Source organism: Amblyraja radiata, chromosome 8 (assembly GCF_010909765.2).
Source record: "Amblyraja radiata isolate CabotCenter1 chromosome 8, sAmbRad1.1.pri, whole genome shotgun sequence".
NCBI classification, from domain to species: Eukaryota; Metazoa; Chordata; class Chondrichthyes; order Rajiformes; family Rajidae; genus Amblyraja; species Amblyraja radiata.
The window spans coordinates 22,693,184-22,708,389 of NC_045963.1; the positions used below are offsets into that span (position 1 = coordinate 22,693,184).

Here is a 15,206-nt window from a genome sequence, read left to right on the forward strand (position 1 = left end):
GCAACTTGACAATCGCCGGCAGTCCGCTGAAAGATCACAGGGACAGGCCCATTAGTGTTGAATCCAGAATTCCTACAATGTAACTATACAAAAAAAAAACATTGTGCCTCAAACTGTATTCATTTTAGCTCTCCACAAACTCAACATGCCCTATTCTGAAAATAATTTGGGTCAGATCTATTGTGTTGTCTGATGTTTTTTGTTGGTAGAAGTGGTAATCTGCTTTGGGCCTTTCAGTTGGAATAAATAGTTCAAAACTCTCTTCTATGTACAATGCAATAATTTCGTAGGAAATGAAATTGAAACAGGTAGGAAGAGAGATTTGAGTCATGCAGAGTGAGCAAAATAAGTGTCAGACTGCATCAACAGATACAATAAAAAGAGGACATTTGGTTAATGTGGAGGAACAAAGCGACTTAAGAATATACATCATAATCCTTAAACGTAGCAGGACTGGTCAGTTGGATGAATGAAAAAAACAGAATTCTGTTTTCTGTTATTAGTTGCTGGAACTGAATTACAAGTGCACTCAAATCTTGACAGGTCACGACTTCACTACTGTGAAGAGTTCTGATTACCATAATAAAGGAAAAAAGTGATTGCAATGAAGAGGGTACAGAGATGTAAGGATATTGTTAGGGCTGGAAATGTTTTGTTTTTGAGGAAGATTGGATCGGCTGGGATTTTTCATGGAACAGAGCAGGCCAATTTTAGTAGCAGTTTGGAGCTAGAAAAGGGAAAATGTGAAGAGATGATTTCGCCTAATCGGAGGGCATAGCTTTTAAAATAATTGGTGAAAGAATTGGAAGTGTAATTAAATTTATTTACAGCCAGTGAATAGTAGGGGTCTGAAACTGAAAGTCTGAAAAGTCAGTGAGGCAGAAACCCTCACCACATTTTAAAGTATTTGAAAGTGCACTTAATAAGTGACTCTGTTAAGATGTAGTGTTAGAAGGTAATATGAAGTTGGATAACCCTTTTGCAACAGGCACAGACAATGGTCTGAATGGTCTCCCTCTATGTTATAAATTTTCTGTGATCCATAGAATTTTGAAGAGGGCTGAGGTACAGGAAAGAATTTAATGGGCGAGAGAGGTTTACAAAATGGTCTCAGAACTGAGGAAATGTAACAAAAATAAGACTGTCAAAACAAATGATAGGAGAGAATGGGAGAAGCAGCAGCAGCATCAGCAGAGAAACAGAAGAAAGCATTGGCATACCATTGCTTAGTTCCCAAGGGCCTGTCTTCTGCTCTTTTTCAATCACTGCTCTCAATTTTATCACCAAATCCATCCTAGAAATAATTGTTCATGTCACATGGCTTACACCCTACATAAGGCAAAGAGAGCAAGGATCAGAAAGTAATTTACAGAAAGTATAGATAAAGATAACAGGAGAAAGCAGTATAAAGAAAAGCATTGTGAAGAGGGGTCAGAAATGGCAACAAAAGATTGACAAACTTGAGTAAGAAAAAATATGATCTGACTTTTCACGAGCAATGTCAGCATTATAGTAAATCTGCTAAATTAAAATATATTGATAGATTAAAAATGTTAATTGCTATTTATGAATTGTGTGTGTGTGTGTTTATGTGTTTGTGTGGGTGTGTCAGTGGATAGGGCGGTTATGGGGTAAAAGGAGCAAATTAATAATAATATAATATCAAGGGGGGTAGTTAGCGTGTGTGCGGGGGGGTAGTTAGTGTGTGTGACGCCGCATGCCGCCCCCCAGCCCCCCTCCCCCCTCCCCTGCAACCACAGGTTGGGGGAACAGACCCAACGGGTCTGCACTTGGTCTAGTGATCTTTAAAAATAATTACATTTCTATTAGATATTTGTCTGCAGTTTCATAAGAAATACAAGACCAAAAGCAAAAAGAGTATAGATTATTTGTATAAATAGCTGTATTGCAATGTCCTTAATATATATAGTTCTAATTTTGAGGTTTTAATGATGGTTGTTTGGCTATATCTGCAGTTATCAAATTCTTGCCCACGGGTTGTATTTGAATTTTGGAAACTGCTCTTTTTAAGATTGAAAGTTCCATTGCATGTTAAAATAGCAAAATATGTTGAACTGAAACCTCACTGATAAATGTCCTTACTTCAGTAGAGTCTCTAGTATAATGCACACTTTACCTTGAGCAAATCAACACATGACTGCTCAACACTGAGTTGTGTTTTTGCTCCAATTCTTCAAGCAAGATAAAGATCTATTTCAATTAATGCTGGGGGTTTTTTTGAAACAATCTAAATAATAGTGTATTGCATGAGATTTATTCAGTGAGGGCATAATCACGCTGGGGTCCTGAGGTGTACTGCAGGGGTCATTGCTGGGACAGTGGTTGTTTAAGATTATATAGTGATAACTTAGTCGTAAATGCAGGTGGGTTGTGTAGTAAATGTGCAACTGATGTGAAAGTTGCTGGTGTTGTGGATAGTGAGGATAGATCAGATAGAAATATTGGAAAGAACAAGACAATGTGTGAAAGGGAATGCATTTTGGGAAGGTGAATAGGAGTATGCCATATTCAGGAAGTGATAGGGTGCAATGTACTGTTGAAATAGATACGTTTATTGTCGTATACACTAGGGAGCAATGAAACTAGCTGTTCGCATGAAGCTCACTGAGTAAACAATATATATACAGTAATGATAAATACAACAAAATGCAACAAGTGCAGCAACTAAGTGCAAGATTGAAGTGCAAAAACCAGGTAGTTCAAAACAAGCTGGTAAAAGCTAAGTTTTTAGCAACTAAATTTGGGAGTAAGGGCACCCATTACTTGTTCACCTCTTCACAAAATGACTGAATAAATTTGTGAGAAATCGAACTGATTTATTTCAAAAATTAAAATCTTTAAAAAACAGAAAATTTGAACATTAAGGCCGCACTTGAGAATAAAGAAACTGTTAGCTGGAGGAAAATAATGAACAAACAAATAATGAAAGACGATTGATCGGGAGGAGGGGAAAATGGGAATAGTGGAATTATTATTTGAAAGTGCAAGTGGAGAGGAGCAGAGTATTATTCTACTATCAGCAATTGCTAGAATTTTCCAAACCTTAGGATCCAGTCTAAGATCATTTGGATTCTTCATATTAATTTGCTTGAAAAAGCTATCATGCAGCAATTTAATAACCTCATTGTGGTGCCGTGATTTGTAGTCATGTAGAATTCCAACTATATCTGAGTGCCCAACAGCTGGAGAATGACAGCAGCTGGTGTGGATCTTGTATCTTTATCATCTGGAAGATGGTACATCTGTGTTCACTTGCCATCCCACTCAAACACTAATAATTTGTTTCTAAACATACTGGCCCACAGGCAACATACACCGCAGCTCCCATATTGCAATTAAGTGTTGAGCCACATCCGCATTAAGAGGCTAATAGTGATATCTAGCAGCTAAACATCTTGCATCTTTATAACGATGGGTAGAGTATTTTTCCTTTTAGCAACTAGAGACCCACAACATTCGTGTGTATCACAGACTTGCGGAGAATGAAGAGCAATCAACAAACCTGTGCCACGTACCATTATCTTTAATAGAATGTGGGACCCTCGTACCTTTTGCCTTTCTAAGATATTTTCATATTGAGTATGTGGAGAGAGTGATGGAGACATTTTGACTCGTTTGTCAGCATGTCCGAATTTTGAGTCTGCTGGAGGGATCATTTAATTTGGCTGGGGTTTTGGGCACATGTGGAGATAATGTAATGAAATCTAAAGTAGGGCAAAAAAAAAACTGAAGTGCAATAACAGAATAACGGAATGAGGTAGAGTGATTTCCTACCTTCCTGAATCAATGCACCATGACGATGGACTGGATGGAATGAATTGATGAGAATGTGATGCAATGGACTGTGTTCACCACTCTCTGCAGGTTCACATGTGAGCAGAGCAGTTGCCATACCAGGCTGAGATGCATCCCATCAGAATAGTTTCTGTAGCACATCTGTGTAGAATCCCGAACATTAAACAGAATCTTCTCAGATGCCTAAGAAAGTAAATATGTTGATGTTATTCTTTTGATCACAGCGTGAATACGAAGGGAGCAGATTAGGTTGCTGGCGATATGGGTGCTGAGGAACATGAAGTTGAATTGAGTTGTCAACCACCCCTGCAGCAACTCTGATGAGAAGAGGGTTGTGTTCAACCCTTATTCCCATCCTTCCTGAGGCAATGAACTCTTCTTGTCTTGCAGACGATAAGGGCCTAGTTGTTGTTCAGATACTAATGTGCAAGGTTCCTGACCTCTTGCCTGGTCTATGTCTCATCATTAATCCAGCCAACAACAGTGGTACCATCGACATACTTAAAGATCAAGTCGGCTCTATATTTGGCTACACTACCATGGGTGCACAGGAAGTAGGGTAGGGCACCCACCCCATCCTGCTAATTTCCCCTCCTCCGTATGCTAATCTCCCATCACTGAGACCACTCGTTCTCTTTTGCAGCCCGTATTTCCCCTCTCCCATCCCCTATGTCCCAACCACCGGCTTTACTTTACAGGGAAACCTACTCGGCTTGGGCCTTGAATTTACTTAGCTGCACTTCTTCAAGGCTTCCTATGCACTCTTTCAGACCTGTCCAATCATACTTGTCCTTACTCCATCTCATTTACCCCCCCAATAAAGTACTCTCCCCATCCTGACATCTAACCTACTCCTCAAATTAATTGCAGAATCATAGAATTGTACAGGGCAAGAACAGACCCTTTTGGCCCACCTCATCCATGCCAACAACCTACCATCCGTTGTACAAATAAAATTGCCCCTCAGATCTTTCTTTCCCCTCGACTTAAACCTGAGCGCTCTGTTCTAAAAGCCCCTGCCCTTGGACGAGGACCCTGACTATCTATCCTAACTAAACTCTGCAAAATGTTATAAACCTTTGTAATGTCAACTCTCGGACTCCTTACAAGCCAGTGAGGATAAAATCCAGCCACTCCGATCTCTGTTTATAACTGTGTTCTTTCTCGTTCAACTGAAATTAACTTCTGTGTTTGTTTTGCTTTGGCACTTGCAGAACGGTGTGTAAGGCAGATTCAGAAGGAGTCATTGTCTTGATTCCTGCTTCTAATAAATGTTCAAGTGACAGGTCCATGACCAAAGTGGTCATTGGTTGACTACAATGTTCAAAATATATCTGTGCAGATGTTCACATTTTATGTCCGCAAATCTTATGTTCTCAAATTGAGAGACATTGTACCCATTTTTTTGTGCATTGTGATGTATTGCCAATGAAAATTAGAAAGTTAACTGGAAATTTGCATAAATGCATATGAGGCCAGCTTCAGCATTGCATAAAGAGGGCCTGCCTGCACAGGTACCTGTCTGGTGCTGAGTACCTGACCCATGTCCAGTTTAAGTTATGTATTTAGTCTTTTATACTAGGCCTCCTTCCCACGGCCTTGACTACTTACATACCCAACACCTCTAACCCCCATCAAAGCCTATGTCCAATTCCTGTTCAGCAGAGCATGATATGTTTCCCAGTTGTCAGTACTGCCCTCGAGCTGAATATATGGCTCACAGCGCAGTGACAGTTTAATATGCCTTAAACAATGCCATATTTCTAATTTGCTACAGTAATCCAAATCTAGTCTCGTCCCCTCTGCTTTGATCCAATTACCCTACATCTTTGTCTGTTTCAAACAAGTATTTTGTTTTATTTTTAAATTTGCAATGATCGTTCCATAAATGGCTCCTTGTAAAGCATTCCATGCTCCAGCAATCGAAAGAATGTGAAGACATTTCACTTAAGCATTCGCTCCACATTCTTAATCATAATTTTAAATTGATGACTCCTTATCATTCACTCTCTAACAAAAGAAAATGGACCATCTTTATTCATTCCATCAAAACCCTTAGTTATAGTTCTCCACCCTATGCTTTCAGCCAAGAAGACTTTGGTTTAGAAAAGGATTGGAGAATGAAATTATAGAAATTACAAAAGAACCTTCGAAAAGAAACAATAACTGAAGTCAAATTTGAAAAGGCTTTCAAATATTTCAACGTAATATTCTGCTGGATCGTCCTGTTGACTGATTAACAGTTCAATGCAAAAGCGCTGCCAGCTACAGTGTATTTATGAGTAAGATCCAGATTGGTACACTTGTTCACTGCAGCAGAGAAACATGGAATTAAATGATGGTCTGAAGCGGGTACATGTGGCATCAGAGTTCTGAGACCAAATAAGCATCATATCTGATCCCTTAGCATTTTGTCAACAGATCTGCACTAATAAAGTAAAGGAAGGTAACCGGTTCGGATTTACTCTAATATTATTTAAATTATGTTTTTATTTTAATTTTTTGTTTGTGTTATAATCACTTTTTTTGTGTGTTACTAAGTAGAAAAAAATAACTGCAAATGCTGGTTAATATACAAAAGGACACAAAAATGCTGGAGAAACTCTGTTGGTCAGGCAGCATCCATGGAGAACATGGATTGTGGCATTTTGGGTCGAGACCCTTCAAGCTGATTGTATAGGTGGAAGAAAGGTGAAAAAGGGGTGAGGCAAGACAAAGTGGGACAGGTCATAGGTTGACAAAGTGAGGCGGAGGGGGGTAGGATTGATGGTATTTAGAGTTCAGTTCAGTCTATGTTTGGTCTCGCTGATGTATTGATCATATGGGTTTGGGTGGGAAGGGATGAGTTGCGGAAGGAGCCATCTCTGCAAAAGGCAGAAGGGGTGGAAATGGAAAGATGGGACTAGTGGTGGGATCACATTTGAGGTTACAGAAATGTCCAAGTATGATGTGTTAGATGCGGAGGCTCATGGGGTGAAAGGCGGGGTCCAGCGAGGGGAATTCTACACTGTTGAACTTTTACAAGTTTGTTTGGTTTGGTTCAGGTAGATTTCTATTGGATTTGTGAGGTGACCTCACACGATTTCTCCAGACATGATAAGAAATTAATTTTTAATATAACGTGTGCAGAACCTCTTTTAGATGTGATTAACAATATTAAATATGTTTACTTTAAAGATACTTGCAGAAAATGGCAATCATCATTCAGAAAACATGGCGAGCATTTCAAACCCGGATGTATTACAGATTCATGGTGCAGGTAAAGACATTTTATAAGGAAATTCTAATTGATTTAGCCCTGCAAAAATCCATTAAAATGGGTGACACTTCTCATTCTTTGAATTTGTTATTGTTTGAGTGGACTAAGTCTTCATGAGCATTAGACTCGTGCTATGATGTTTAATGTGAATATTGTTCCTCCATAAGGAAATGAGTAAAGGCATGATCATGGTGGTTCTTCTTTTTAAAATGCAATTTTTAAAAATTCATTCCCTTATCCTTTGATTTCTTTTGTATCCAAAAAATTACAGTTTTGAATCCTATCTTGACTGAGCTACCATGGGTCTCCAGGGAACATAATTCCAATTCCAGTTTTCGTCAACTTCTGAGTAAATAATTTTCTCCACAAGATTGTCCTACAATGCATTTCCATTAATAAGACTATGACATATAGTTAATATTTCTTCGTCAGGAATCCTTCCATATTCAAGTCCTCTCTCATTCTTCCAGCTCTTTAAAAAAAAAAAAAAAAACAGAAGTTTAGCTAATTCAATCTTTCTTCCTCAGGCAGATCTACCTTCTCAGGAATCAACACACTGCACTCCCTCTAAAGCCTGTACATCTTTTTATTAGGAAAGAACACAAAATTGTACACAATTTTCCAATATGGTTTCACCAAGATCCGATATAATTGTAATAACACAGACTTACTTTGTTTCTCAAATTCTCTATCAATGAAAGCTAAAATAACATTTGGCTTTCTAACTGCTTATTGCACTAATATTGGCTTACTGGATCTCCCAGTTGCTAACCCCATTTTAACTCCCTTTCCCATTCCTATAGTGACCTTTCTGTCCTGGGCAGCCTCCATAGCCAGAGTGAGGCCAAATGCAGACTGGTGGAACAGCACCTCGTATTCCACTTGGGTAGCTTACGACCCAATGGTATGAATGGTGAATTCTCCAAACTTAGGTAATGGCTACAAGCACTTCCCTCTCCCCTCCCTCTTTCCACCCACCTCAGGCTCACAGATGTCTCTAGCCAACAATTGGTCAGGATACCTCCTTGCCCTTTCTTGATCTCTGTCTCCATCATAGGAGACAGACTATCAATTGGTATCTACTACAAACCTACTGACTCCCACAGTTATCTTGACTACACTTCCTCCCATCCTGTCTCTTGCAAAGATGCTATTCCATATCCTCAATTCCTCAATCTCTGCCACATCTAGTGTACACTAGGGACTAGTGTAGCTAGGACATGGTGCCCAAGTGTGGGCAAGTTGGGCCGAAGGGCCTGTTTCCACACTGTATCACTCTATGATTCTATCTGCTCACACAATGAGATTTTCCATACAAGGACATCCAAGATCCAAGATGTCCTCATTCTTTTAGTTGAATGTGGTTTCCACCTGGCTGTTATTGATGGATTCCTCACCCGCATTTCTTCAATGTCCTGTTGTTCAGCTCTTACGCCCCTCCCCCCCAGACATAACAAGGATAGAGTTCCCCTGGTCCTTCGCGTTTCACCAAGCCTTGTTCCTGATGAACATGCGTAGACACAGCAACTGTTTTTGCTGAACATTTACGCTCAATCCGCCAATGCCTACTGGATCTCCCGGTTGTAAACTGCTTTTTCTACCCTTCCTATTCCTATACTGACCTTTCTGACCTGGACTTCCTCCATTGGCAGACTGAGGTCACATGCAGACTGGAGGATGCACACCTTTTTAAGTCTTATTTAAGTGTAAGGACTTATGTGTTAGAACGTGATGTTAAGGAAGCACAGATTAGATGCGGAATGACTTGTGCATACCAGCCTACAGGTATATAAGAAAATACTTTTGATCCCTTCTAACTTCATATATCTCCTTTATATCCCGCATCCAAATACATTTTAGCAAATTTATTTTCATGATATCCGAGTACACAAACACAAATATTATGGAGTGTAGGAAGGAACTGCAGATGCCGGTTTAAATAAAAAATAGACACAAAATGCTGGAGTAACTCAGCGGGGACAGGTAGCATCTCTGGAGAAAAGGAATAGGTGACGTTTCGGTCGAGACCCTTCTTCAGACTGATTAAATATTGTGGTGGATAATCACTTAAGGGTGACATGATGGCACAGTGGTAGAGTTGCTGCCTTGCAGCGCCAAAGACCTGGGTTCAATCCCAGGTGTTGTCTGGATGTCTGGACATTTTCCCCATGACCGTGTGGGTTTTCTCTGAGATCTTCAGTTTCTTCCCACACTCCAAAGACATACAAGTTTGTAAGTTAATTGGCTTGGGTTTGTATACTTGGTGTAAGTGTAAATTGTACCTGGTGTCGTCCCCTATCAATAACCCGTGCCTGCCTTCTCCCATATCCCTTGATTCCTCTAGCCCCTAGAGCTCTATCTAACTCTCCCTTAAATCCATCCAGTGACTTGGCCTCCACTGCCCTCTGTGGCAGGGAATTCCATAAATTCACAACTCTCTGGGTGAAAACGTTTTTTCTCACCTCAGTCTTAAATGGCCCCTTTATTCTAAGAATGTGTTTATTCTAAGACTTGTGTTAATGTGCGGGGATTGCTGGTCAGTGCGAACTCGTTGGCTGAAGGTCCTGTCTCCACGCTGTATCTCTAAACTAAACTAAACCAAACTTGGAATTTGTCTGCCCATCATACAGGTTTTCTTGCGCAAAAGCAGGAGTACGGTTTTGTCATGGCCCTGGATCTTCTGCTGAAAGTTGCACCACCTATGCTCCCTGCTCACCTGCCTTCCCCTTACTTGGAATAACTCTTGGAAATAATCTTCTTTTACCAGACCCGGTTTCTAGCAGGTTGGCAAACTCCACACATTGCAGAGCCTTTCTGTAGAAATGCTTTGAGAGCCAGTTAAGCACCTGCTATCGCAAATGCACAAAAGCTATTTAAAAATTCAAAATACGATTTTAAAATAAGAAAAATTCTTGAATGATAAAAAAGTAAAACATATAAACATCATAGAACAATTAAAATCAATTAAATATATTTAAATCTACTCATTTAAATACAGAAAAGGCAATCGTTTGTCTTTGCCCTTCTGTCAACCAATTTTTTTCTTTTAAAATCAATGGTCCCTCGGGTTAATCTGGTGCAGATGGAACAGGCAACTTTCCCAGTTAAAGTGATGGGAAATTTGCAATTTACCTTCCCAATGGTGAAGTACAATTGTCCTATCAGCGACAATGAATGATGCAAAAGTTCAGGACTTTGCTCATCTGCTTATACAATTCACCTTCAACTGTACTGACTAACTTGATTTCACAACCCACACAGACATTGTCCCGGATTATAACCATTTAGTGCATCTTTTCATCCCTCCCATATTTTTTTGCTTGTAAATTTAGCATTCTGTCCCAAGATCCTAGAACCAATTGCAAATGGGAATAGCTTAATTTAATTTATCCTGATGAAACCATTCAAAATTTTATACACCACTGCCAAATCTTTCCTCAACCCCTTGTTTTCACGGAGAATTTTTCTAGTCTAATGAATCTCTTCTGCACATTTTAAGAATGACATCCTCCCTAAAATGTGGTTAAAGGAACTGAATTCATCTTCCAGTTGAGGCTTTTATAAAGGTTCAATATAACTGGGTAATCTTAAAAGAAACAGGCGCATCATGATAATTCATACTTTTGTATAAGAGAGCAAATAAAAAAATTTTTAATTGCCTTTTTTTTGTTCACGGGAATCAGCGCTACACAAAATGCTGACATTTATTGGCCATCCCTACTGCCCATGAATATGGGGCAATGACATAAGTGTGTTTGAAGTCAAATTTAAGACAGACTGGGTAAGGATGGCATTAGTGAATCAGATAGGATTTTATAATAATCCTGTAGCTTTATGGTAACCATTACTGAGACTCGCTTTTCTTTAATTCCAAATTTATCCAATTACTGGAATTTAAATTGCTGTAGTGGGATTCAAATGCCCCTGGTTCAATGTTCTAAAATGCTGGCTGCCGGTCAGTAACGTATTCAATGTGTCATAGTACCTAAGGTACACAAAAATGCTGGAGAAACTCAGCGGGTGCAGCAGCATCTATGGAGCGAAGGAAATAGGCGACGTTTCGGGCCGAAACCCTTCTTCAGACTGATGGGGGGGGGGGGGGGGGGGAGAAGGAAGGAAAAAGGGAGGAGGGGGAGCTCGAGGGCGGGGGGATGGGAGGAGACAGCTCGAGGGTTAAGGAAGGGGAGGAGACAGCAAGGGCTAGCAAAACTGGGAGAATTCAACGTTCATGCCATCGGGACGCAAACAACCCAGGCGCTGTTCCTCCAATTTCCGGTGTTGCTCACTCTGGCAATGGAGGAGACCCAGGACAGAGAGGTCGGATTGGGAATGGGAGGGGGAGTTGAAGTGCTGAGCCACCGGGAGTTCAGGTAGGTTATTGCGGACTGAGCGGAGGTGTTCGGCGAAACTGATCGCCCAACCTCTGCTTAGTCTCCCCGATGTAAATCAGCTGACATCTAGAGCAGCGGATGCAGTAGATGTCATAGTACCTACTTCTTTAATGAATTTGTGCTTGAAATTCACCTTTAAATCCTCTGTTAAATAATTGATAAGAAGGAAGAAGTGAATATATTCAGTATTCACTTCAAAGCAGCACAACAAACTTGGCAAAGAGGTAGAGAACATAAAATAATTTTGAATGATTCAGTAAAGTGGCAAAAATATAATAAAATGAACATTCTTGTAATGTATGATTTATGTCAAAGATGCAATATTTGGAGTGGGTTACATCCCAGGCTACTTAATTCAATTCAATTCAATTCAATTCAATTTATTGTCATTTGGACCCCTTGAGGTCCAAACGAAATGCCGTTTCTGCAGCCATACATTACAAACAAATAGACCCAAGACACAACATATTTTACATAAACATCCATCACATTGCTGTGATGGAAGGCCAAAAAAACTTTTCTCTCCACTGCACTCTCCCCCCCCATGTCAGAGTCAAAGTCAAAGCCCCCGGCGGGCGATGGCGATTGTCCCGTGGCCATTTAAGCCACGCCGGGTGATGCAAGGTCGCACACCGGGTCTTGATGTTAGAGCCCCCGGCGTGCGCTCGCAAACTCCCGCGGCCATTCCAAGCCGCGCGGGGCGGTGATGCAGGCCCCGCTCCAGGTGCTCTTCAACCCCGCAACTCGGGCGGGAGAAGTCGCCGCTGCGGAAGCCCCGAAAAGCGGTCTCCCTCCAGGGACCCGCGGGCTCCCGGTGCCGTCCGCCAACCCGCAGTTGCAGCCACCGAAACTCCGGGGGTCGGGTCGCAGCAGCGTCCACAACAGCTCCACCCGCTCTGGACTCGGCCAGCTCCGCGACGGTGAGGTGAGTAGTCAGCACCAGAGCCCCCGGTTTTCCTGTTGGAGGCCGCTCCTCGTTGCAGCCCCAACGACAACGGAGACCCGACAAAGAAAAGGTCGGGTCTCCCGTGCAGGGAGAGATTTAAAAGTTACCCCCAACCCCCCCACACCACCCCCACCCCCCCACACACATACCCCAACAAAAATAACAAAAACTACATTAAAACATAGACATAAAATAATAAAAACGCAGACGGACTGCAGAGGCCGCTGCAGACGAGAGTCGCGCCGCCTAAAAAGGAGGTAGTTCTGGGAATCGTGGATGCATTGGTGATCATTTTCCAATGTTCTATAGATTCAGGATCAGTTCCTGTGGATTGGAGGGTAGCTAATGTTATCCCACTTTTTAAGAAAGGCGGGAGAGAGAAAACATGGGGAATTATAGACCAGTTAGCCTGACATTGGTGGTGGAGAAGATGCTGGAGTCAATTATAAAAGATGAAATCGCAGCACATTTGGATGCAGGATCGGTGCTGGGACCGCACCTATTTACAATATACATTAATGATCTAGATGAAGGGATTAAAAGTAACATTAGCAAATTTGCAGATGACACAAAGCTGGGTGGCAGCGTGACAATAGACAATGAACTGAAGAGGATGCTATGAGGATGCAGGGTGACTTGGACAGGTTGGGTGAGTGGGCAGATGCATGGCAGATGCAGTTTAATGTGGATAAATGTGAGGTTATCCACTTTGGTGGCAAAAACAGGAAGGCAGATTATTATCTAAATGGTGGGGTCAAGTTGGGAAAAGGGCAAGTACAACGGGATCTGGGTGCCCTTGTTCATCAGCCAATGAAAGTAAGCATGCAGGGTACAGCAGGCAGTGAAGAAAGCGAATGGCATGTTGGCCTTCATAAGAAGAGGAATTGAGTATAGGAGCAAAGAGGTCCTTCTGCAGTTGTACAGGGCCCTAGTGAGACCAGACCTGGAGTAATGTGTGCAGTTTTGGTCTCCAAATTTGAGGAAGGACATACTTGCTATTGAGGGAGTGCAGCATTGGTTCACCAGGTTAATTCCCGGGATGGCAGGACTGTCATATGTTGATAGAATGGAGCGACTGGGCTTGTATACTCTGGAATTTAGAGGATGAGATTTAGAAGGATCTTATTGAAACAAGTCAAGTCAAGAGAGTTTATTGTCATATATCCCAGATAGGACAATGAAATTATTGCTTGCTGCAGCACAACAGAGTATTGTAAGCATAAATACAGAACAGTTCAGTGTGTCTACATAGCATAGACCATATATAAACACATAAATAAACAGATAAAGTGCAATACGCTGTTATATTTCAGAGTTTGTTTGATGGCGAGTTTAATAGCCTGGGCTGTGGGGAAGAAAGCTGTTCCTGAACCTGGATGTACCACATTTCAGGCTCCTGTACCTTCCACCTGATGGCAGCGGAGAGATGAGTGTGTGGCCAGGATGGTGTGGGTTCTTGATGATATTGGCAGCCTTTTTGAGGCGGCGACTGCGATAGGATCCCTTCGATGGTGGGGATGATGGACTGGGCAGTAGTTCACAACTTTCTGCATTCTTTTCCACTCCATGGACGCTCAAGTTGCCGAACCAAGCCACGATGCAACCAGTCAGTATGCTCTCCACTGTGGACCTGTAGAAGTTCGAGGACAGTCCTCTTTGACATACAGACTCTCCGTAATCTTCTCAGAAAGTAGAGGCGCTGATGTGCTTTCTTTATAATTGCATCAGTGTGCTGGGACCAGGAAAGATCTTCAAAAATATGCACGCCCAGGAATTTGAAGTTCTTGACCCTTTCCACCATCGTCCCGTTGATATAAACGGGTTTGTGGGTCCCTATCCTACCCCTTCCAAATTCCACAATCAGTTCCTTGGTTTTGCTGGTGTTGAGAGCCAGGTTATTGTGCTGACACCATTTGGCCAATCATAGATCTCACTTCTATATCTGACTCGTCACCATCAGTGATTCGTCCCACAACAGTGGTGTTCGTCGGCGAACTTGATGATGGAGTTCGCACTGTGTCCAGCTACACAGTCATGAGTAAAGAGTGAGTACAGCGGGGGACTGAGAACACAGCCTTGAGGTGCTCCCGTGCTGATTGTTATCGAGGATGACACATTTCCAACTAATACGGACAGACTTGTAGTCTGTGGATGAGGAAGTCGAGGATCCAATTGCAGAGGGATGCGCAGAGACCCAGATCTGAGAGCTTGGTAACCAGCTTGGAGGGCATGATGGTGCTAAACGCCGAGCTATAGTCAATGAATAACAGCATGGCATATGAGTTTCTGATGTCCAAGTGGTCCAGAGTGCAGTAGAAAGCCAGTGAGATTGCATCCACCGTTGATCTGGTGTGGCTGTAAGCGAACTGCAGTGGGTCGAGGTTCTTGTCGAGGTAGGAGTTGATATGCGCCATAATCAACCTCTCAAAGCACTTAATCACAACAGACGTTAGTGCCACTGGTCGATAGTCATTGACGCACGTCACCTTGCTCTTCTGGGGCACCGGTATAATTGATGCCCTTTTAAAGCAGGTGGGAACCTCAGACCTCAGAAGTGAGAGGTTGAAAATGTCCGTAAAAACTCCAGCCAGTTGGTCCGCACAGGTTTTTGGAACAAGGCCGGGTATACCATCAGGTCCAGGCGCTTTCCGAGGGTTCACCCCCCTGAAGGATCTTCTGACATCAGCCTCTGTGACTGTGACTGAAATACCATCATGGCGAATGGGGGCTTGGGAAGGCACATCAGTGTTCTCCCTATAAAAGCGTGCGTAAAACACATTGAGCTCGTCAGGGA

At 42.0% G+C, this 15,206-nt stretch overlaps 1 protein-coding gene across 1 annotated transcript in view; it reads left to right on the plus strand.

Annotated features, from left to right (window-relative positions):
* The first annotated feature begins 6,994 nt into the window (after positions 1–6,994).
* spata17 (spermatogenesis associated 17) overlaps positions 6,995–15,206 on the plus strand; it is a 181,951-nt gene continuing 173,739 nt past the window's right edge. Inside the window, exon 1 of the mRNA XM_033025369.1 lies at positions 6,995–7,075. Within this exon, the coding sequence (XP_032881260.1) occupies positions 7,007–7,075 (69 nt within the window). The 5' untranslated portion in view covers positions 6,995–7,006. The remainder of the gene's footprint in view (positions 7,076–15,206) is intronic.